The sequence below is a fragment of the Mycteria americana genome, chromosome 1 (assembly GCF_035582795.1).
Source record: "Mycteria americana isolate JAX WOST 10 ecotype Jacksonville Zoo and Gardens chromosome 1, USCA_MyAme_1.0, whole genome shotgun sequence".
NCBI classification, from domain to species: Eukaryota; Metazoa; Chordata; class Aves; order Ciconiiformes; family Ciconiidae; genus Mycteria; species Mycteria americana.
In genome coordinates this window covers 124,322,727-124,346,606 of record NC_134365.1, presented here as the reverse complement: position 1 = coordinate 124,346,606, position 23,880 = coordinate 124,322,727, and the positions used below count along the sequence as shown (strand labels likewise).

The 23,880-nt window shown below is 44.9% G+C and overlaps 1 protein-coding gene across 7 annotated transcripts in view; it reads left to right on the top strand.

Moving 5' to 3' along the window:
• The window catches only part of LOC142418020 (cystathionine beta-synthase-like protein), a 28,670-nt gene extending 15,234 nt beyond the window's left edge, over nt 1-13,436 (top strand). For 6 of the 7 annotated variants that reach the window (XM_075519278.1, XM_075519314.1, XM_075519271.1 and 3 more), the window contains 9 exons: nt 1,973-2,064; nt 2,943-3,068; nt 3,676-3,760; nt 3,957-4,062; nt 4,766-4,840; nt 5,541-5,675; nt 6,644-6,752; nt 10,154-10,238; nt 11,890-13,436. In XM_075519278.1, the coding sequence (XP_075375393.1) occupies nt 1,973-2,064; nt 2,943-3,068; nt 3,676-3,760; nt 3,957-4,062; nt 4,766-4,840; nt 5,541-5,675; nt 6,644-6,752; nt 10,154-10,238; nt 11,890-11,999 (923 nt within the window). In that variant the 3' untranslated portion in view covers nt 12,000-13,436. Of the gene's footprint in view, nt 1-1,972; nt 2,065-2,942; nt 3,069-3,675; nt 3,761-3,956; nt 4,063-4,765; nt 4,841-5,540; nt 5,676-6,643; nt 6,753-7,134; nt 10,239-11,889 lie in introns of all 7 variants that reach the window. The other variant, XR_012778173.1, reaches the window with a different exon arrangement.
• Nucleotides 13,437-23,880: the final 10,444 nt, after the last annotated feature.

Genomic DNA, 23,880 nt, shown 5'->3' with positions numbered 1-23,880 from the left:
CCAACCATTAACCTAACATGGCCAAGTTCACCGCTAAACCATGTACCTAAGTGCCACGTCTACACATCTTTTAAATATCTCCAGGGATGGTGACTCAGCCACTTCCCTGGGCAGCCTGTTCCAATGCTTGACAACCCTTCCAGTGAATAAATTTTTCCTAATATCCAGTCTAAACCTCCCCTGGCCCAACTTGAGGCCGTTTTGTCTCGTCCTATTGCTTGTTACTTGGGAGAAGAGACTGCCACCCACCTCTCTACAACCTCCTTTCAGGTAGTTGTAGAGCGATAAGGTCTCCCCTCAGCCTCCTTTTCTCCAGGCTAAACAACCCCAGTTCCCTCAGCCACTCCTCATAAGACTTCTGCTCCAGACCCTTCACCAGCTTCGTTGCCCTTCTCTGCACACGCTCCAGCACCTGCATGTCTCTTGTAGTGAGGGGCCCAAAACTGAACACAGTATTCGAGGTGTGGCCTCACCAGTGCCGAGTACAGGGGCATGATCACTTCCCTAGTCCTGCTGGCCACACTATTTTTTGATACAAGCCAGGATGCTGTTGGCCGCCTTGGCCACCTGGGCACACTGCCGACTTATATTCAGGTGGCTGTTGACCAACACCCCCAGGTCCTTTTCTGCCAGGCAGCTTTCCAGCCACTTTTCCCCAAGCCTGTAGCGTTGCATGGGGTTGTTGTGACCCAAGTGCAGGACCCGGCACTTAAGTATTTTTACATTCTCAGACCAAATACTCCATTACACTGGAAGCTTCTTCACTTAGGAGTCCTCAGGACTACAATCTGCTCTGTGTTGTAGTTGTCACCAGTAAGACCTGTTTACTCTGCAGGGTTTGCTTTCATGTTAGCTCTAAGCAGCCAGGTTGGAGTACCAGAAGCGATTGAGTTGTGGCAGTAGAGAGCTTTAGCTGGACTAACTCACCCAGTGGGGGAATTGCTTTGAGAGCTGTGGAGGTATTCAGTGTGTTGCTGCAGCCTACCATGTAGGCATTTGCCATAGGTGGTAGAAGGAAGTCTTATAGGAGGCTACTGACCTGCCTTATGAAACAATACCGTTTCTGATGGGACCCTCTAATAAGAAAATCAGCTATTAAATTCCTTCTCATTAAGGTGAGGACCATGTGAAGGGCTCTCCTCCTCCTCAATGCCCCCCCCCAAGTAACTCTAGCTGTTCAGAGGATTTGGCTTGTCTTTGTGGCAAACTTTCTTTAAGTTTGAGTTAAAATGAGTATACTTTAACAAACTGCTATCCCACAAACTGAGAGTCTAGATGAGTTCTAGCTTTAGGCTGCTTCTTTGTATTTACTTTTCCTCATAGGCCAGTCGCTGTTCAGTTATTACTGAGCTTATACCCCTGCTTGGCAGGGTGTTATTCTTTTGCCTGGTAAGCATTTGTTTTTGTGTGTGACTTGGTGTGTGTATTTTTCATTAACAAAGCTGTAATGTGGATGCACCATGGAAACTGTAGGGGGTGGCAGAAGAACTATCATACCTGCACTCACTCTGAGTGCTCATGACCAAAATAGTATTCCTCACATGAAAATGAGAGAGTAGTTAACAATTCTCTCAATGGATACCTATCCCATGCTCTTGGCACTCATTTGGTAAATTCACTAATATAATGGGCTGCTCATTCTAAGTTAAAGAATTAATTATCTACATCAGCAAATACAGTAACAGGAGAACTACAGGTGTCAGCTGTATGGGCAACCTCCAGCTTTGTCCAAAGTACCACAAATTGGTGCCTTGCCAGGCCACTGGATGGACACTTCAAAACCATTGTTGAAGTAAATGGGGATTAAGCAAGGTGGTCTTAAGGTAGGTCTTGTAACACAGCTCTTGAGAAGCAAAGAGCCTTGTCTTGCCCATTTTTGTTAAAGAAAGTCCATACTTAGGTTTAAGTGGATTTTTAATCCATCATTCTGGGGAGATTTCACAACTGCCTTCTATCCCTCACCTTTAAACAGGAAAAATAGACATGCTGGTGGCTGGGGCTGGCACAGGAGGTACTATCACTGGCATCTCCAGAAAGCTAAAGGAGAAGTGTCCAGGTTGCAAAGTAAGTGGCTGGGTCTCTATGGACCCTAAATAATTTATCTTTAGCGAGGTGAACCTCAAACTGTTCCACTTGGCACGTCCCATTCTTTGCAAGCCTGCCCTGGGTCTCTATGGGAAGCTCTTGGATGTCCTCAGTGAGAGGGTAGTTCTGAGCAGCAAAGAAAGGTTTTCAGACTGTCTGAAATCATCATGCTCTGGTCTCGCTGGTGACCAGAGTTCAGGTTTGGCTCAGCAGATGAAAATTGGCCCACAGATCCCTTTATGGGGTGTCTGAGAAACTTCCTTCTCTGGTGTGTACTGCAGGCTTCTGTTTCCTCTCTGACGGTGCCTTCACCAACTTATCTGGAGCTGCTGAGGTTTTACAAAGTGAAGTTTTCTCTGCACACAATAACCTGTGTGTCTACCTGTGTGCTGTGTTAGATTTCCTCACAGAAGTTGGTATCATGTTTCAATTGTGAATATTTTCCTACATAGGCAGGGAGTGGTAAACAAAACTTATCTGCTTACACTTTGCACAAAATGTATTGTCTGTAATGATGCCTGACATGTAAATGAGGGGAATCTTATCTTGGGGAAACCCTGTACTCTGTTTAAACCAAACAAAACTCATGTAGAACAAATGGTGCCCCTCACTTAGTGTCCACAGCCTGAGGAGACAGGATGGATTGCCAAGGGGCCAGAAGCAGCAAAACATTTTGCTCACAGGGGAGGTGAATGTTGCCAGGAAGAAATGAATAGGAGACTAGGTTGCTGTTAGCTTGGCTGCGTGTGCAGCCAGTGTGACACCAACAGCTGTAATGAGGCCAGCGCTCATGAGTAAATAGCTGTGTTCTCAAAAGCAGTGTGTCACGGTAACCAAAGTGGAAACTGCTTCTCCAGATTATAGGTGTCGATCCTGAAGGCTCCATCCTTGCTACACCAGAAGAACTGAACAAGACTGACAAGACAATGTATGAAGTGGAAGGAATCGGATATGATTTTATCCCCACAGTGTTGGATAGATCTGTAAGTCATGCTTCTTGGTTTACTGCCCTCTGTTGGGATGCAGAAGTGAGGTGAAAGGTGGAGGAAAAACTTGGGGGGGCTAGCAGACAGAACTATTCCTGTTCTTCCCATCAGTAAAAGCAGTCCTCAGAAGGCTTCTGCACTGGCCATGTTTATTTTACAATGCCAGGTGGAAATGCTGTGAGCAGATAACATTTTCCTAGAACACAGTACTTCCTTTTTTTTTTTTTTTTTTTAAATTTAAAAAACCTCAACAAAGCACCGCAACCCCTCCTGGCCAAAAGTGGTATGGCTATGTCCTGAGCAGAGCCTGTGTCCCTGGGAAGCCCTCCAAGAGGGGAGGAAACTGTTTGCTCTCTGTGGCTGTCTTGCAACAGGCTGTTCTCACAGCAAGGTTTCAATGAAGAGCCTGTTGTGCTAATGTGATCATCTTAACCTTGGCAAAAAAAAACCCACTTGGCATTTGGAGGATGGAAACCCAGGCACATGGCTCAGTAGGGCAGCTGTTACCTCAAAGAGCATGCGTTGAATTCACCCATGTTGTGTTGCTCCCCTAGCCCTCCTCATTTAAATAGACCCTTGTTTCTGTCTTCCTGCCCCTTCACAGGCAGTGGACCAGTGGTATAAGAGCAATGATGAGGAGTCATTTGCTTTAGCACGCATGCTGATCCGAGAGGAAGGACTGCTGTGTGGTAAGAGCAGATGCAAATCCTTTGGGTTTCTCTGAAAAATATGTGGGAGACTGAAGCCTTGTGCAGGTCAGGGAGACCTCCTTCCACTTCAGAAGCTGTCTTACTTACCCTGGGCTCCTCTGTCTCTTCCCCTCTTTCATTCTTTCTCATTTCACTTATGGTTTGACAGTTTTGCCTCTGATCTGCATTTTGGCAGGTGGCAGCTCAGGCAGTGCCATGTCTGTAGCTGTGAAGGCAGCCAAAGAGCTGAAGGAAGGTCAGCGCTGTGTTGTTATCCTCCCTGACTCTATCAGGAACTACATGTAAGAACCTGCTTGTTTTCTCTCTGGGAAAAGGGTGAGCAGTCCCTCAGACCTCCTTACAGCAGTAGCAAATTGAATATGTATTTCTTATAGCACCCAGTTACCAAAGCAAGGAATGTGTTTAGGGCACAACTTCTGAGGTATCTAGAAAAGGTCTGACATGGAGTAGAAAGGAGCTTAGCCCTCTGAAAGCTGAGCTCTTCCTTGTGTCTGACTTCAGTATATAACAATCACTGGTTAGCATCTTTCACAGGAGAAGACTTGCTTTCACTGTTTTATTTATCGGGGGACCACTGGTATTATCCCATTCCTGGAAGGGTCCCTGTAAGGCTGTCTGCTCTCTCTGCCTATGTCCACAGCAGAACATGGCACTACTGTAGCAGCAGCCAGCGTTGGGGTGAGTTTACAGGTGGAAGTGTGAGGGCTTTGAGCTGTGCTGAGAAGTTTCTCTCCTACCACATTGAAACATATCCCAAAACATGATGCTTTTAGCTGTTTCCTATGGGATTGCTTTTTCTTCCTGTGGGTATTTCTTCTCAATGTCCCTGGCTGGTAAGCTTAGATGGTGAGTGGCAGTATACTTTCAATTACGCTTTAGTTGTTAGTGGTGGTGAGCTGTAAACAGACGCCTCTGTGTGCTATTAGATTTGCTGTCAGACGTTCAACCTCCTAATGAGCTTTTCACTTCCTTGATGCTTTCCAGGTCCAAGTTCTTGAGCGACAAATGGATGATTCAGAAAGGGTTCATGAAAGAAGAAGACCTTGTCAATAAACCTTGGTAAGCACGTCAGATCCATTTGGATTTTCATGAGTCTATTCAATTGACTTTATGGCAGGTGCTAATTTAAATTGAAATGAGCTTTACACTACTTGCTTTGATTTAGCTAATATTTCATGCTATTGTGTTGATGTATAATTGCAGCTATTAATGAAATCTGCTTAAATTAGTTGATTTCCTTCTTTGAGTTGCATGGCAGGAGAAGAAAACTTGGTACTTAATGATTTTTTTATTATGAAAAGGGTTGTATCTGAAATGAAAAAGTAGCATACAGAGAACTCTTCCAAGATCAGAGTTCTTCAGTGCAAAGCACTGCAAGTCTACATAGGTGGAGGGGATCTTTGCTAAGTTGCTACCTATAATGACTTTAAATATGGCTAGCTATTTGAGTATGAGCACAAAATTTTCTATGTAAGATATAAATACTGAAACTGGAGAGATTAGTACTCTCCACTAACTATCTGTAATCCTAGAAAGTAGATGAAATGAGGAAAAGAGTTTTGGTCTTAAAGCCTTCTCACACTTTCTGATACTGGGGAGCAAACTTGAAAGACTAGAAGCTTTACTGACTCTGGCTGAATCCTGACTCTTCCTTGCAGCCTTTTGTCATTCCTGTAGTGTTGAAGGCCACTGTACATGAACAACTGGTTCTGTTCTCTCCATAAGACTTGCATGGGTTTGGTTTTTATTTTGTCCCCAGGTGGTGGAACATCAGTGTTCAGGAATTAAGCCTCTCTGCTCCCCTGACTGTGCTTCCAACTGTTACCTGTGCAAAGACTGTTGAAATTCTCCGGGAGAAGGGATTCGACCAGGTACCAGTTGTTGATGAATCTGGGTATGTCCACATATATTACTATTCATCCATATGTATCACTTCCCTCACCTGGTCCCAAGGGATGTCTTTAAACGCTTAGAAGTATAATATCCTCTCACTTATCTTTCTTCAGTTATGGTTACACAGTTCAGAAACGTTACCTTAAACACACTAATGCTGGACTTCATATGTTGTCATGCCAGGACTCTCCTGCCCTTCACATAATAAGCTTCTAATGATTATGATATACTTACTCAGTGTGTCTCAGCAGGATAATTTAATTGCTTTTTATAATAGCTGTTTAACTTAGAGCAAAAATTCATATTTAAAACTACAACCCCAAACCTACCCATCTCCACCACAGCTTTCACCCAGTTTCTTCAGAACACTGCATTATAGTGCAATGTTGTAGTGACCCCTATAAACCAGGGTGTCCCCAGCAAGCTGGTATGCCTTATTACCCCGTAGGTCTCCTGTAGGACAGGCTGAATAATGAAGAGTCGCTCAGTTACTCTCCAGTTACAGTGCTAACTCAAGGGATTAATTGTTTCAGGTCCTTGCAACATCTTTGCAGGGAGAAGTGGAATGAGCAAAACTGAGGTGAGCGTGTCTCTGTCCCTGTCACCTTTCAAAAGGACAGATGAGGGCGTAAAACAATGGAGTTGTGCTTTTCAAAAGCTCTCTCAGATTGCAAGAAGCTCTCCAGTTGCAAGGACTAGAGAGTCAAAGAGCCTGATGCTCAGAAGGGCCAGGCACCCACAGCACCTGCTGACTTCTGTGTGAGTCTCCAGAACTTCTGAGAACTGGACCCTGTCTCCTGCAGAGACACAAAATCCAAGTATACCATCAATAATGTTGCTTTATACCATGAAGCAGTTGAACTGACTTCTCCAGGCTGGCTGAGAATGGATGCTTTTATTTACAGGAGCACCTGAGGCTTTTGTGTTGTTTACCCCTATCTTCTCTATCTTCTCCCTCTCCTTCCCCAGGCTAATTTTGGGCATGGTTACCCTAGGTAACATGCTTTCTTCACTGCTTGCTGGAAAAGTTCAGCCTTCTGATGAAGTTAGCAAAGTAATCTACAAGCAATTTAAACAGGTAAGCAGGTATATTCTACAAGTCCTAGTTCTCAGGTTTAAAGTACTACTGTAGATGTCCTAACACTACAATGGCATCAGGTTGGGTAAGGTTTACCTGGGAGCATACAGAGCAGCTGTTATTGAGCACGGATATGCTCTAAACACTGTCCTAGGCCACTCAGTAGCTCCCAGGTTTGCGTTGTGGCTCTGTATTGTGCTGTTCCATTACTTCAGCAGGCTTTCTTCTAGCATGCTTGTCCTTTCCTCCTTCCCCAAAAACCCCAGCACAAATCTGGGCAATGTAACTATCCAGGGGAAGAGACAGGGAGATGTTGAAACAGCTCTTCTAAATAATTTCTCTATTGGCTAAAAAAAAAGCAACTGTTTGCCTTTTGTATCAGATGCCTTGCTGAAACAGGGGGATGGCTGCTGAAAGCTGATGTTGTCAAGATATGTGGATTTTGATGTTAGCAACTTTCACCTGTCCGTCCAATGTGGTGTGCCAAGATACCACAACTTCCCAGCTATATGGGTGCTCTTCTAAAATATATAAGTATTGTTGTTGTTGCTTTGTTTCTCTTGCAGGAAAAGGATTTTGTTTTTAACATGGAATGCTTGACCTAGCTTTCACCAGGCTTTTAGTTTCAACACTGTCTCATAGTGGATGAGGTGTTGTATTCTGGAAGTATATGTCATGCTTCCATTCAGTCTACAGACTGCCAAGTCCCTGAGGTTGAGAAAGGATGCTAGTTCTTTATGGACAAATGTAAATATATTTCTTCCTTCCCAGACAGATAATCAAGCATCAGGTGGAAATGTGGTGCGTAACAAAACTGCTTAGTTCATGTTCTCCCTCACTTGGACACCTTCAGAGTTTGTGGGGCTGGTGGTGTGCAATCATTTCTGTAGCTGCACTGGTGTTAGCTGTAGTAGCCAATTCTCTGTGCTTCTGAGGTTGTGGCTTTTTTCCATGGGCAGCTTGAAGTTTTTCATGCTTCCTTAGTAAAGAACAGCTTAACCATTTCTTTTCTCTTTAGTTCTGACTTTTTTTTTCTTGGTGGAGGATGGAAGGGGAGTGACTCAAAAATGGTGGTATTGCTAACAAGCTAACTAAAAGCATCATTCATTGGTTATTTTCCATTTGAATTGATGACTTAATGGAGAAACATGGTTAAATGCACATAACCTCAGAAGTATTGTGGATTTTGCTTTTCTTACCACTTCAGTCAAGCTTATTTGGCTTGTTTACTGGTGAAATTGGGAAAACGGATCATCTGTGTCACTGAAATGACTTAGGATATCCTACAGTTAGGATCTGTTACCACAGCATGTACCAATAAGAAGTCAGCTTAGCCTGTGACTACCAAGGCAAAGCTGTCTTTTGGCAACACAGGAAGCTTTCTTTGATATGATCGCCACAATTATTTTGTGGCAATCTCTTAGAATGCAAGAGTAATGGTTATAGCTTTTTAAGTCTCCAGTAGGATAGTACTCTTGGGCTTTGAAACACTAGTCACAGGATAATTTGTCAATCCAAACAAGTGCTGTGTGTTAGTGGAAAGGAGGGCCATTCTTGTGGAGTCAGATGTTAGTTCCAGTGGTTTGGGGTCTCTTTAACCCTTCTTCCCCAAAGGATCTTTGCATCAACTACTAAAATCTGTTAGGTGTGGTGCAGACATAGCCTTAGCAGAATTCTTGTCTGCCTTTACAAGAAGATAGGGCTGGGGCATGGTCTCTGACACTTTCTTGTTACTATACCTAGTGTTTAATTGTTAGCTGGTTCCCTGGTGTGATTTTTGGTTAGTGTCCTAAACCATTTGGCACTCTGCTAAACAACGCAAGGCGTGGTGTCCCCAGCATCCCTGGTGGACCAGAGCCTACTTCTGAGGAAGGAGAGAATTTAGTTGTAGGGCCATGAGCAGTACCATGTCGCTTGCCCTTAGAGCCAAACAAACAGTCCCAGTCATGTGTAGTGTAGTAGCATGTGCATAGGCTAATTGCCTTAAAGACTTAGTAGGTTAAATGTGGGAAAACTTGTGGGCAAAATTTTTAGTGAGCTTGAATGAGCAGTAGTGAGACAGGTGAAAACTCCATGGGAGTTCTGTTAAATGTCCATTAAGCATTTCAAAACATGTTTGTCTTCATAGCTGTCACAGTGCTGCCTATGGGCTGCTTGTCCTGGTCATCTTTAGCCTACCCAGTCCCTGAAAACAGGTCTGTTGGTTATACACAATCAGACGGCAAGGGGCTCTACCCCTTCAGTGAGCTTTGAACTTAGGTTTAAAAGTTAGGCTTTGCACGTACATTTGCACAAAACTGCTTGTCAGTGGTGGTGACTGATAGTTGACTTGATGTGGCAGTAAGTCCAGATCTCCCCCCACTCCTTGCCTGGCCCACAAGCTTAAGGACTGATGCTTCTGTATGCACTGTAGCCTGCTGCTCCCTTAAGCACAGGCTGCTGGGAATCCTTTTGATCTCTTCTAACTCTCAGTATGGAGACCAGAGCTCTGTGTTCCAGTGCAGCCCAACTGTTCATGCAGTTATTCCTCCCACAAGCTGAGGTCACTGCAGGATAAAGGCTTTTTTAATCTGCAGTGCAAGACTTTTCTGTGCTGTAAATGGCTTTAATCTGCTTTAACGAACGTATGTCAGATGGTGAGTACTGCAGTTACCAGAGGAGAGTCACCTGGGTAATAGACCTGTTGCTGCTGCTTAATATGTTAAAGCATGTAGGAAGAAGTTTTATGCATTCTTTCAAATGGTTCCAGCAGGTGATTAGCTAAGTGTTTCAGAACGATCTGTATTGTTTCTGCGGAGTCAACACAGGGTGTTTCTTGTTTAGTTTTAGCAAAGTTGAACTTCACTAAAAATGAATTCTTAATTTTCAGCTCCTTGGTTTGCACCTGAATACAGTGTTAGCTGAGCAATCTTCACCCTTAGTTTGTTTTTGGCTTGTTTGGGCTTTTCTCTTCCCTTGCTGCCTTTGCAGATCGTATTCACTTCCACAATGATTTGCAGCCTGATTCATTCACTTTTTCCTAGTCTTGCTAGAGTAAAATCACCAAGTATGAGTTTTATGGTAACTTCTTTTGTTAGACACATGGAACACTTGACCTTCTTCCATCATTAACATTTTTCAGAAATGCAGTATGTTCAGTGTATTCATTATGTTTACAGAATCAGAATGAATAACTTCATGTAGTGCTTCATTTTTTTGTTCTGTTTTCTTGGAAATTAGAAACAAAGAAAACTGATCTTTTAAGCTGGCCTTGATTTGTTAGTGTTTTACAATACTTCAGATGGGAACAGTATATAAATGCTGATTGTATTGTTTTTAATACTGCACGGAGTACATGGGGAGTATTGACCACTAAACGTATAAAGGGCTGTTTTATTTAAGTTTTGTAACTCTCTCCTCAGATTAACCTGAAAGACAACTTGGGAAAACTCTCTCATATCCTGGAAACAGACCACTTTGCTCTAGTGGTTCATGAACAAATTCAATGTGAGTATGATGTACTGCACCTCGTAAGAGGTAATCTTTGAGTGGTAACAAGAAGCAAGTACAAGTGTGAGTGTGTAAACAAGTTCCGAAGAAGCCAAATCCTCTTTTTGTGTATATAACTATGTGCTACTAACACTTAGTAAGACACTAGCACTGTAACTCTTGTGGAGTAAATGTTAAATGCATTAATAACCCCACATACTGTAATGTACCTGCTTTTGGAGCAAGTTACTGCTCAGAAGTAGAAGCAGTAAGACAATGAATAAGCTCCTGCAGTACCACTGATCTCTGCTTCTTCCTACTCCTGCCATACAACTTCCAGCAATTCCATCATAGTGAGTGTCCAAGGTTAACTACGCTTCCAGCTTTTGCCTTTCTAAAGCAAAACCTTTATTACAACTTCATAAAGTTTAGTAAGATCTAGATGTCAACACTAACATCAGTGTCTCAAGATAGCTTAATATTTCTTTTTCCTGTTTATTTCATTTAAACTAACTTACTCTGCTTCACTTGATGTTTTTCCTCCAAACTCTACTTTTCTTCATCCTTCTCAAAACTCTACACTGCCTTCTTTATGAACTGGAAATGACTAAATAAATCGTCAAAGCTAGGGTATATCACTGTTATATGTGAATAATATTTTTTCCTGTTTTATCTTCCTTATAGCAGGCAACCTGCAAAATTAGAAACACTGAGAAATGAGACTAAAAACAATATTAAGACCCACCAGATAAATTTATCTGACAGCTATCTCAATTATAACTGTAAATGAAGAGTAGTCATCAAATTTGGGCTTGTTGCTAATCTCCATAAGTATGTGCTCTTGACTCTGCACTGACTAACTATTTATAAACCTAGAATCTCACTGAAAGCTTGCAATGGAACAAAGATTGAGTAAATGAGAAGTCCAGGACAATCCAGCTGGCTGAACAAACTGAGTGTATAAGTAGGCTAAACATCTCAATACAGCCAGACTTTAGGAACAGGAAACTTAGACCATAGATAAAGGGCCAGAAGGCATTTGGCCACTTGGTTCCCAGGTCAAATGCTTATGCTCACAATGAAAAATTGCTTGAACCTGTGCTCTCAGTGCAGCAATGATTAGTTGGTTAATAAATTTTTTTAGATATAAATGGGAAAATGTTATATTCTGATTTTTATACTAATTCTGTATTTGACAGTGGTGTAGGAAAATGGTAGTGTTGCATGTCCTCCCCTAGTGGCCCCTGGTTCAAACAGTATAATTATCAGTTTGCAGCTGCTTCAAGTAGAGCCACAGAAACTAATGTATGAGGAAAATATGCTTTATAACAGAGGATTTGGTTTGAATTTTCATGTCAAGAAAAATAAATCAGATGGACCCTTATCCTTCCTTCCGTAGTGTTTCAGTTTCTATATCCCTTTGGTTGAGGAGCCTTTTGAAATGAAAATCCTTGCCACTTCCTGTGTGACTTGGTCAAGATGCTGTTTGGATTCCCCCTCAATGTACAGGAGTCATCAGTGATAACCAGCTCCACCAAGAGGCCCTGACACATGGAGCTGGGATGGCTTGGCACCTCCCTTTTTACCAAAACAGTGCCATTAAAACCAAGTGGGATGGTGTGTTTTTTGTGCCTCCTAAAGCCAGAATCCCTTCTTTGTTTCTGTGTAGATCACACTGACGGTTCCTCCAGTAAGCGGCAAATGGTGTTTGGCATCGTTACAGCCATCGACCTGCTTAACTTTGTGACTGCACGAGAACGGGAAAGAAAGTCCAACTAAAGTCAAGTAGCAATGTGGAGGCTCTTCAACAACATTTTGCAATCTCCAGCAAAGAATCAGGTTTATTTCTTAGGTAGAATGGTCTGTCCTTAGGGTGTTGGGTTTTTTGTTGGTGGTTTTTTTTTTTTTTTTAATTCTGAAAATAAGCAGTCAGCTATCCTGGTGTCAGCTATACAGCCAGTGCATTTTGCTGTATTGCATAGCTTCTGGGGACTTGTTTCTTAATCAGGTTACATAATATTTCTTATCAAGACAATTTATTTTTTTACCTATATATATATATGTTAAAATATTGCCTAAATTAACTGGTATGTTCCTTACTTGTTATGTCTAAAGTCCAGCTTCACAAAACATTGTTTCAGGTTCATAAAATGTGTTGAAATAGTGAGTTACTGAAGCAGAGTCCCAAGAGAGCTCTGGAAAGTTTTGGATTTTTTTTTTTGTGCAAGGGTGTTAAGTTAGATAATACCTGTGTGGAGACAAAAATGGCACTGGGGTGTGGAGAGAAGAAAGGGGGGTTTCCCTTTTGGTGACATCAGTGTAAAACAGGAGGAAATCCTTAGTCCTGGAGTTGAGGCTTATTTCAACCAGCTGTTCTGAGGAAAAACTGACTTGAGTGGAAGCCTGACAGTGAAGTGACAAACAAACTAGTGACTTTGTTCTACATGGTGCACCAGCTTTCACTGTGAAGACAGACCTTTCTTTTTTTCCAGTTGTACCCTGATAAGTAAGCACAAGTGAAAAGACTAAAAAGTAAGATCAAGCTTCTTGCCTGAAGGTTTTTGAAAATCACACAGTTTCATCTAGTACCTTTCCCCTAACCTCCCCACCCTCTTATTTATCTTAAAGTGCTTCTTTTTATGCCCGTTTTAGAAGAGCCAAAGATAATCTGTCAAGAGCTGTAAACTCTTTCAAGTCCGGTTCAAGTCCTACACTATAGTGCCTTATTCCAGGAGAAAAACCCTACTACTAATTGAATTCGCTGTAGCCAAGCTTGGAAGTAACTGGCAAACTTCCCATGGTGTGGACAGGTACTGGCGAGAGTACACAAGAGTAATGTGCAGTAGGTGTGCGCAGCTACAACTCTTTACCACTTCTGTAACTCTGGATTCTTCAGTAGTGCTTGACTTGTGTAGCCGTGGCACAGTTTGGCACTAGCAGCCCCATCCATACACTGCTGTTCTTGGGCTACCGACTGTTAGTGGTAATGGTGAGTGGATTCACCCTGTGGTTAAAGGGGAAAAGTAGCTGTTCATCTTCATAAAGACTGCTCTAATCATCTTCTGACTGGCCTTTTGCCAAGAATAAAGTTTTTGATCAGGAAGAGTGACACTTTTCCTAGCTTGTCTGTCCTTCCACTGAAGTAGGAAAATACTATTTAGTCTGGGGCTATTGCTGGTAGGATAGCAAAGTTGTGGGGTTTTTTTTTGTTTTGTCTTTTTTTTTTTTTTTTTTTAAAAAAAGCTGAAAGGAGTTGTGAGTCAGCTACGAGAAAACAAAGTTGTTATTTAAAAATCACAATTACTACCTCCTGTATACAGATTTCTTTCTACCTTGCCAGCCTCCCTGTGGCAATAGGATTTGCTGTACGTTTTGGAAGTGTGTGCTCAGAGGAGAGAGGTGGTGGAAGCCACTCTGTCCCATGTCAGTGCTGAGCAAAGAACATCAAGCAGAGCCTTTGCAGTTGTGCCTTGGGTGATGCTGGCCTGGAGGAGGGAGGCAAGCCAATGAAGTGACACCAGTGATAGTGTCTGCCTGCTGGCAGTGTGACAGCCTGGTTTGTTTTCTAGCTGCTTCTCTCTCACCTTAAATTTGTGGATGTTAAGAACTTTGTAGTAATAAAAAGCCTCAGACTGATTTCTGATGACTCTAATGCCATGCTGGTGAATGCTACATTTATTCTGCCCTTGTTCAGTTTATTTCCTTAGACATTGGCTGTCCCTTCAGATTAGGGCTATTACTGAAGTAACATGACCCATACTTACCTTAAACTATGGTTTAATCATTAAATTAATGTACTTTAAGATTTAAGACAACTTTTCCCAAGGCTCTGGAATAAACTACTATAAAGACTAAAAATGTGCAACTTCAATAATAATTAGTTCTAAAGGATGGTTGATTTTTTTATTTTTTCTTTTTTTATCTTTATGCTGAACGGTGATTCCTTTCTCACTGTTCCCCGTCACTGTAGTAACCCCGGCTTGGGTGCTCTGACTAATGGAAAGCTGAACTAGTATCAGATATGTGTACCTGTGTGTTAAAGACACCGTTTTCACATCTGGATTAGCTTTTCTAGGTTGAACAGCTCTCTTACCTCTGTTGCTGCTTGGCAGAGCCTAATAACTCATCTTTCAAACTGTGTTTTTTAGCTACTTCCCAAGGTGTCATAAATAACTTAGCACACTTAAGGGCACGGTCTTTGATCTTAGCACTTTTAACATCCTTTATGATGCTCAGTATAGAGAGAGTCTGAATAGTCAGTTGTCTCCCTTGAGACATTAGTATTTCAGCCAAGCTTCTAAACTCATTTCCCTATTATTTCAAATACTGTTGTCAGATATCTTTTAATATCTATTCTTAATTTACAGGGGAGGCTGAGAAGGGACTTGTTTCTTTGATTACTTGTATTTTCACTATGTACTTTGATTCCCACACTTGTAAAAACCTGTGTACTTCACTAGATGCTACTAACTGAAGTGTTTGCTGCAGTCGTAGCTGTCACTGCTGCTACATTTTGGCATTACTGTTGCTCTTGAAAATTTATCCTACATGCTTTTATCTGATTCACCCCCCTCCCCCCCATTTTCCATCTGATCTTCACTGATGGCAGCAGGAAGGGGGGCACTTAAGTATTTGGGGTTTTTTCCTTGTCTTTTTGTGCCTGTAAAAGCTCCATGTCCCAGCCTAACTGAATTCAGCAAGAAATATGAGGAGGGTAGAAGGAGATTCCCAGAGCTGCTTTTCAGAACAGCAGTACAGGAGACAAGTTAGAGTTGGGGCAGCAGAAGATTAATGGATGACAGAGAAAAGTGTAAAGATTTTAATTTGCTTTTTTAGTTTACCATTCATAAATTAATCTCTGTAGCATCATGAAATCAGGTAGTTTTGCTGATTAAGAAAGAAGGGGTGGTTAGAGCTGGTAGGGAAGAGGGGATGTGAGTCTAAAGCAATCCAAGCCTAAGTATCCAAGAAATTCACCTGTGCCGCTCTGCCTGTGCAGTTTAAGAGCAGGAGCTGTTGCCTGTTCTACACTGGCACAAGGAGGAAATAGTGGCTACTAGCCACTCTATTCACAGTAGCAACCCTGTTTGAGCAGAGGAATTGGGGAAATAGATGGAGTTGCTGAACGACTGAAAAACTGTCCAGAGCTCTTTCCTGTACTAGGGATGAAGGCACCAAAGAGAAAGGGACAGGGAATCCTGCAAAGTTGAAGTTTCTTTGATGCAAAAGCTTATGAGCGTGATGCTTTTTTGCATGTGTGAGAATGTTGTTGCTAGCCTGGTCCTGGTTAGTAGTGGTGGGGCTGGATTAATGCTTGACTCGCCTCTCTGTTTCAAATACTGTGAGGACCAAGAAAGACATTGCAGTTTGGTTATTTGGTCTTTAACCTGAAGTTCAAGTCCAGAGCTTGAACAGAACTGTATTTTTTTTTTCTGAAGTGGGTGCCTGCATCTTCTGTTTACCTGTGCTGGTTATGCAAGTGCTGACTAAGCCTGAAAACTATTTTGCACATGGATATCTATATCAACAATTTATGCCGTATGTTTGTCGCTGTAAGAGAATATCAATCCTTTTGGCGTAATGTAGGCTCTGCAAAAATACTTTTATTTTCTCACCAGAAGACAATTATCCAGTAAAATCTGTGTAATACTTTGCAAGCAGTTATCAGGTGATGACTTAAGGATCATTCTGAAGTCATTGCATCCAATATTACTTCCCACTTCTTCCACAAGCTGTGGCTGACTCCAGAACTCTGTCTAGCTGAGGTTCCTCTAGCAGCCAGACCAGTCTCATTTCCCCACCAAGCTCGTTGCTAAATGGTTTCCAAAAACATCTGCTTGCCGTTATGAATTTCACACAACATGCTCACTGTCAGGAGTTGCCTAGCATTGCCACTGTCATCCAACAGCCTTTCTTACTGTGTAGTGTCAACACGCTACCATGACAAAGGGAAGAATTCTTATGCTTTAAGGAGCTGGGAAAAATCAATACTATGCGCAGTATTATTGCACAAATGTTCACAAATGTACAATATAAAGACTTCAATAAAAGCTGTTTGATTGCAGAATGACTCTGCATTTTTTAATGGCAGTTCAAGTTGAAAGTGTATTAGACTGTGAGAAATTTCTATCAGCTGTGGAAGACCTCACTTTCAGTGTGTGGACTGCAATGCTCTGCAGTTCTTTTCTTCTATCTCCAGAGAGCTGCTGGTATGGCGGGACTGTTGGTGAGCCAGCCCATGGTCTGCTTCTCATGGCTGGCTTCAGTACAATCCTGGTGTTTCTGTACAGGGTAGGAAAGGAAGGATGTAGAGCTAGGGCTCAGATGCTGCTGGTGATGCTCCTACAGCAACAGGCACCTGTGTGGTCAATTGGACAGATATTTCTGAATAAATGCAAGGGTATGGGCCAGCCTGTGTTTCTGTGAGAAGGCAATGTCTTCTGGGAATTGTGGTGAAGCTATAAGGTTAAAAGGTGCATGAATTCAAGTGAGGTGCATGAGTGTTGTTCTGTCGATAAGGAGCAGCTGGGAGAAACCGAAGGGCCTGGCTGTGTTATTTCAGAGCTGTGTATTTATGCTGCTGCTCAGCATCTTGGTCGATTGCTCAAGTTAAACCATGATGAAGGTGGTTTATATGTGCTAGGCAAGCAAATAAACTCCTCATCCCTTGTTTTTTTGGTCCCTGTTTCTTTATGTGGTCAGTTCTTGCTCAGCCCCATCCAAATAGCTTAGGCCCCTGTTGGCCAGTCTCACTGGAATGTTGTTCCATCTTGCAGGGACACGGGGAAAGGCCGGTGGGTGGAGAGGTGCAGGGAGGGCTTCCTCTGCCTGCCTCAGGTGCTGGTACCAGTCCCGCGGGCATGCGGCATGAACTCTTTGCTGGTTCACTCACCTGCGTGCCAGGTTTTCTTATAGGGACATGGTTCATCTACCTCCTCACAGAGACAGAGTGCTCTGTCCTCAGCTTTATCTTCTTACTCCTGATCCCGTGTGCTCTCCAGCAGGATCAGGACTGACCTGACTGACACGGGTCGTTTGACTGACACAGCAAGCAAATGATACACTAAACTTTCTTTACCTTACACATCCTTCTTATGTGATTAGTTGAAATCGTGTTGTTACGGGCAGCGATTGCAGATCGTTGCCTTACCTTTACCTTTTGGCAGTCTACTGGGAGGCAAAAAGGATCCTGATAGTGCAGTCTGATAGGGAGAAGGCCAACGTCGCTCCCAGGCTTGCCTGTGCAAGGAAAGAGCATTTCAGCAGAAAGGCCAAAGGCTAACCAAGCACAGAGAGCAGCAGGCAGCACGCAGGATCAAGTTCCACCTGCCAGCAGGCTAAAGGCATGCCTGTCCCAGCTGTGGCCCCTGCTCTGTGCTGCTGCTCCTGCTGCTGGGCTATGCCTGTGGTCCCAAACAGGGAGCTGAACCAGTTTAAAAAAAATACCCTAGCAAGGTAGACCCTAGTGTTAGCTAGCACAGCTATTGAGAAAAACATCCAGGGCTCCTTGGCATGCCCCAAGGGTGTCCCGTTAGCAGCAGCCCTCTCTCCCCGGGTTTGAGCGCTGTGTGCAGGTGACCTGTTTTTGCAGAAGGAGGCAAGACCTTTCCCAACCTCTGAGGCACTGCCTAATGGCACCGCTAGGACTGAACTGGCCCCAGCTGTGGAGGTGCCCTTCCTCATGGGTCACCGATGCAGGGAAAATTACTGGGTACAATCTGCTGTACTGGCTCTGGAGATAAACGGAGGACTTCAGTCCAGAAAGCTACCTTATTAAGCAATAAATTCCCTTTGGGGGAAAAAAAAAAAACCACCAACCCACACTTGTGTTGCTGATGGAAGTGCCACTACCATTTGCCACTGCAAGGTAAAGGCAGACATGTTTGAGCTTTGCTCATGAAATATTCCTGAAGGCATTCTTTATCTGTATGGGCTTATTGGAAGTGGAGCTTTGGAGAGGGAAGTGGCTGTGCACAGGTGTGCGGATGCACAGCCCCTGCCAGGGCGTAAGGAGCCTGGCTTGCACCAGAGTGCTGGCCCTGCTTGCTGCAGGGTTAAATGCATGCAGCGGGGATGCGCTGTGTGCACGTGGGTCCCACAGAGCCCAGGCCCTCTCCCTCAGTCCCTGCCGAAGCTGTGCCGCCAGGCCCGTGCCCAGCCTTGCACCCAGCCACCCACGCTGCTGTCTTGCCTGCTGGGTCCCCAGCTTGCCTCAAAGCTGCCCTAGCTCTGCACAGTGAACTGTGTTGCAGACCACATCCAGCTGCAATGCAGCTTTACCCCTATACCATATTACCTCATCAGTGAAATCAGTTTTCTCGTTTGTTTTTCTAGGCATCCGTAATGGAGAGGGCAAGGTATGATAGGGATGGCTAGAAGTGAGGGTGGGAGGAAGGACTGCAGGCAAGGGTTGCTCAGCTGGCTATGGCTGCTGCATCAAACAGCAGCTCCTGCAAATCTGGACTGTCCCTGTGCCTTCCTCAAGGTCAGGGGGAGCGACGGAGGAGAGCCATGTGTCATGGCTACGTCCAACCTCTGCTTTGTTCAGTGCCAAATACCGAGTCACCCAGTGGCTGTAGTGCTGGAGGACGGTGAGCAAGGGGAGAGCTTGCAGGACCTGACCCGGGGTGTGGCAGTAAGAAGAACAGCCAACTCACCTGCCACCACCTGTACACCCCTGCCTTAGTCTTAAGAAAAAAATCTACCCCTATTTAGGGGAAAAGCCAAGTGCTGTTTACACTGCAGGTTGCGCTACTCTTTCAGTAGCTAAAAATATGCCATAGCTTCTTCAAACAAATGCACCTTCTTTCACACCTGCCAACTCTCAGGCTTTGAAAAGTCACTGCCTCTTCTAGTGGTAACCAGCTGGATTTGTATGCGCAAGCAAACAGGGCAAGTGGCCTGCATGCACCGACCGCCCCTGTATTCCCTGCGTAGTGTGGTATGCAACAGCTACTTCACGTCCATGGGGAAACTGGAGTGAAGGCAATGTGCTGATTCACAGCAAGACTGCTGCCTTTTGGACCCATCAGCATATGGGAATGTGCTGATCAGCCCCATGGGGCAAGCACAGCGGGTCTGACCTGCAAAGGGTGTAAAACTCAACATGTTTGGAGCTGCTTGTGCCTTGGGTTCCTTCCAGTGTCCCCCTAAGAAAAGCTGGCAGGTCTGCTCTTCCCCCGCCTGTCTCTGGAGCACAGCTCTCCCTACAGCCACCAGCAGTAGATGCACCATCAAAGGAGGCGCATCAGATGCACTGAAAACATCCATGGGTTGTACAAGCAAATGCTGACCTCTCCTGAAACAGGTGAATGGCTTCTTCAATGCAGTAACAAAAATGTAACTTTTCTAACCCATTTCTGCCTTGGACTGTGACAGGCTTGGGCTAGTGCACCTTACCCCAAGTACCGCACTCCGTCATACAATTCCCTGCCAAGGTGAGGCTAGTCACGAAATGCGGCGCTGCTCAGAAGTGTCAATGGGGTCTAGCCACAAGCAATAAAATTCTTTATCTGTTTTTGGTAAGACTTAAATTATGAGGGGGAGGGCTTCATAAAATCCATATTTTGGACAGATGGCACATGTCATGTTTCAGCTGGAATAGTTTTTAACTATAGTTTTTAAAGCTTCTACACCAAGTGTGTTGAACAGGTGAAAAATATGTTTAACAGCAAGTAACATCCTCCTTTTTTCCCAGTTTACCCACATAATTCAGACAGCAGGTATTATCACCGGTATTCCAACTCACAGTCTGTCATGGTTTAACCCCAGCCAGCAACTAGGCATCCCACAGCCGCTCTCCCGCTCCCCCCTGGTGGGACAGGGGAGAGAAATGGAAGAGTAAAAGCGAGAAAACTCGTGGGCTGAGATAAAGACAGTTTCATAGAGAAAGCAAAAGCTGTGCACACAAGCAAAGCAAAACAAGGTATTCATTCACTCCCTCCCATGGGCAGGCAGGTGTTCAGCCATCACCAGGAAAGCAGGGCTCCATCATGTGTAACAGTGACTTGGGAAGACAAATGCCATCACTCCAAACATCCCCCCCTTCCTTCCTCCCCAGCTTTACATGCTGAGCATGACGGCATATGGTCTGGGATAGCCCTTTGGCCAGTTGGGGTCAGCTGTCCCGGCTGTGCCCCCTCCCAGCTTCTTGTGCACCCCCAGCCTACTCGCTGGTGGGGTGGGGTGAGAAGCAGAAAAGGCCTTGACTCTGTGTAAGCCCTGCTCAGCAATAGCTAAAACATCCCTGTGTTATCAACACTGTTTTCAGCACAAATCCAAAACACAGCCCCATACTAGCTACTGTGAAGAAAATTAACTCTATCCCAGCCAAAATCAGCACATTCCCCACCCCTTATTCCGTACCATTTACATCATGCTCAGGTCCTACACTATCCAATACATCCTCATTAACCACCCCCCGCCCTTGCCATCCTTTGATACAATACACAGATGTCATTCCCTTAGTCTACGGACCACTCCTGTAAAATGTCCAGAAAATGTCCAGAAATGCCCACAAAATGTCCACTGAGTTCATTCAGTCCGCGACTTTCGGCTCCATCTCTTATGGTGGTCACTCGGGACAGTTGAGGTGGTGTGTTGCGTGGAGCTACTGGGCACCAAAGCCAGCTCAGGTCGGGTCACTGCTGCACTTGCACTGCTTCTTGTAAGGCTTGTCCTGCATTGGTTCAGGTGGTTCCTGCTATAGTAATTCCCATAACATGCAACTCAAATCATGGGTTACAACAATTTAAAGTATTTCCATTACAATCTCCACCCCCGGTCCCTTTGGATCAGACCATCGGGTTTAACATTGCAATGAACTCCTCCCCTTGCCCCTGCTCTGGCTTGGACTTATCTACAGACTGCAGTCCCTTAGGGGTGTACCTGCTCCAAGTGGAGCCTTATCTATGAGCCACAGTCTCTCCAGGGATATACCTGCTGCGGCATGGACTTATGCACACCCACAGTCTCTTTGAGTTGCTGTTCCAGCATGGCCTTACCCATGGGCAACAATGCCTTCAGAGATATACCTGCTCCAGCGTGGCCTTACCCACGGGCAACAATGCCTTCAGAGATATACCTGCTCCAGCGTGGCCTTACCCATGGGCAACAATGCCTTCAGAGATATACCTGCTCCAGCGTGGCCTTACCCACAGCCACAGTCCCTTCAGAAGTAAACCTGCTCCAACATGGCCTTACCCATGGCTGCGGTCCCTCCAGGGGTGTGCCTGCTCTGTTGTGGGCTTATCCATGGCCACGCGCTTTGAGGTGCTCCAGCACGACCTCATGCACAGCCACTGATGCTTCAAGGTGTACCTGCTGCAGTGTAGTTATCCACAGCCACAGGTGCTTTGAGGTGTACCTGCTCAGGCATGGGCTTATCCATGGCCACAGACACTTTGGGGTGTCCTGCTCCCTCACGGACTCATCCACAGGTCACAGTCCCTTCAACTTGAGTTCACACTGGAGTTCCAGCCTGTCCAGTACACTAAGCACTGCTCAGCAATAGCTAAAACATCCCTGCATTATCAATGCTGTTTTCAGCACAAATCCAAAACACAGCCCCGTACTAGCTACTATGGAGAAAATTAACTCTATCCCAGCCAAAACCAGCACATAGTCCAATTCAGCTTGACCACTAGCAGTTTTAACCCATGTCCTCACAGCAAAATGGCTTTCTCTGATGGCCAAAGATAAGCCAAGAGCCAAGGAAAGCCTGTTCTGCCCTGAATTATCTGCCAGGCCTTCCCAGAGCATTGCTAAGCCGCCTTCTCCTGACATCCTATGAAGCCCTACCGTGGAGCTCCAACTGCTTTGACAAAGCCATTTTGATTATTAAATTACATGGGCGGGAAAAATGTGGGTTTCTTCCCGCTTGGTACAGCGGGAGCATTTTAAAATGGGATTGTCTCCTCTGGGAGAAAAATTCACCGGAGGGGTGGCTCTGTGGTCATGAAAGATCCCACCTCCCAAGCGCCCAGAAGTAAGACCCGAGTGCCGCGTCCCTTCTAACCCCGCTGAGACGAGCGCTATGAAACTACCTCTGCAAAGAGTCTTTTTGATGATGCTTTCGAAGCAGAGGCCCTCTCCCTGTCCACGGGCACGAACTCTCCCCTCACACCTTCTCGTGAGAGCAAGGAGCCATCCCAGTGGCTCCCTCTCTTCTCATGGCCGGCTGGCTGGTTCTCTCCGGTTGCTGCTTCCCGGCCTGAGGACGCTGCCGTTCAGTCAGCGGGATCCTGCAGGGTAAAAGCTGCAAGGTAACTGTTCAGATAAAGGTCAGGGCGGTGCAAGCCTGCTGTGGAATAAACAGCTGGGCGATGTGCTCTCGTGTGTTTTTTTCAACTTAGTAACGCTTAAACACAAGCACGACAGAATGGCAAGATAAGATTAGGTACCCACGGGACATTTTTTTATTACGTGCACGGGCTGTGAAGTGCCCGGTGATCTGTGTGGAGTGGAAGCACGGCAAGGATGCCCGTGCAGACCCCAGCCAGCCCCCGCGGATCACCTCCTCCTCTGCTCTTCGCCCGGGCACAGGCAAAGCAGGAAAACCCATGTCAAAATTCCTGCCGTCCTCACCTGCCGGGGGCAAAACCAGCTGCATGCGTGCCCGTAGGGCTGGTGATGCCAAACAGAGTCAGCTCCCATAGCAGCTCTGGGGGTGGGGGGGGTGGGCAAATTCCTTGAGCATTCTGATCAGACGTAGCTAACAGCTTGTTAGCTATCAAAAAGTAGCTCCCCAAAAAACCTCCCCAAAAAAGGGGACATGGGAAGGATTTTTTTTTTTTCAAAGTCCCCAAACTTGCCGTTTAGACCTTTTCTGAATAAAATCTTCCATAAGAGAAAATATTTCTCTAAACAAAGTCTTTTATTTCAAAACGATCTTCTGTCCCTCCAATACTCATCTAAATCTCGGTTTCCTTTTAGGTTGAAAAGATCACCATTTCTTGCAGTCTGGTCACTGAAGGGAAGAATCTTATTTTTTAATGTGGCTTCACTTCAAGCCCACGCTGCTTCAGGAGGTAGCCAGGAAGGGGTGGCTGGGTTATTCTGTAACCGCAATGCCCAGAAAACACAGTTCTTGCCGGGGTTAGGGTTATTTGCAGCCTCTTTACTAGAGACCTGCATGCTCTGCGTCACATCAGATAGCCCACAAGATTTTTCTACGACGGATTACCTCTGGCAATGTTTTCCAGAGAGTTCATTTATTGCAAAAAGACCAAAGGTAATGTCATTCCTGTGCTAATACCTACAACAGTCGTGTCTTTGAAAGGTTTAATTCCAAAATAAGCATTCCAATAAGCCTTATTCTCACCTGATCATCTGAATAGCGGTGAAGTTTCCTTCGTGACTGTGTTTTGGGGGAGCACGGCCCCAGCCCGGGCCAGGCGGCTCTGTGCACTGCCCCAGCTGTGGGAAGGAGCAGGGAAAGGAGGGACCGAAATTCCCGTGGGCTTTTCCTCTTCCAGTAAATCTGCACCCAGATAATTTCCTAATTGCCCAGCCGGCGTTTGGGAATCACCGCGGAGCAGCAGCTGTTCGCTGCTTTCGGTTGATTTAATAGTAAAGCAGTTGCATGCAGAGTGGGAGCATGAGAAAGAGGTTTAGGGCTGGAGGTGGTGCGGAGACTAACCCTAGGTTCCCAGAGGACACA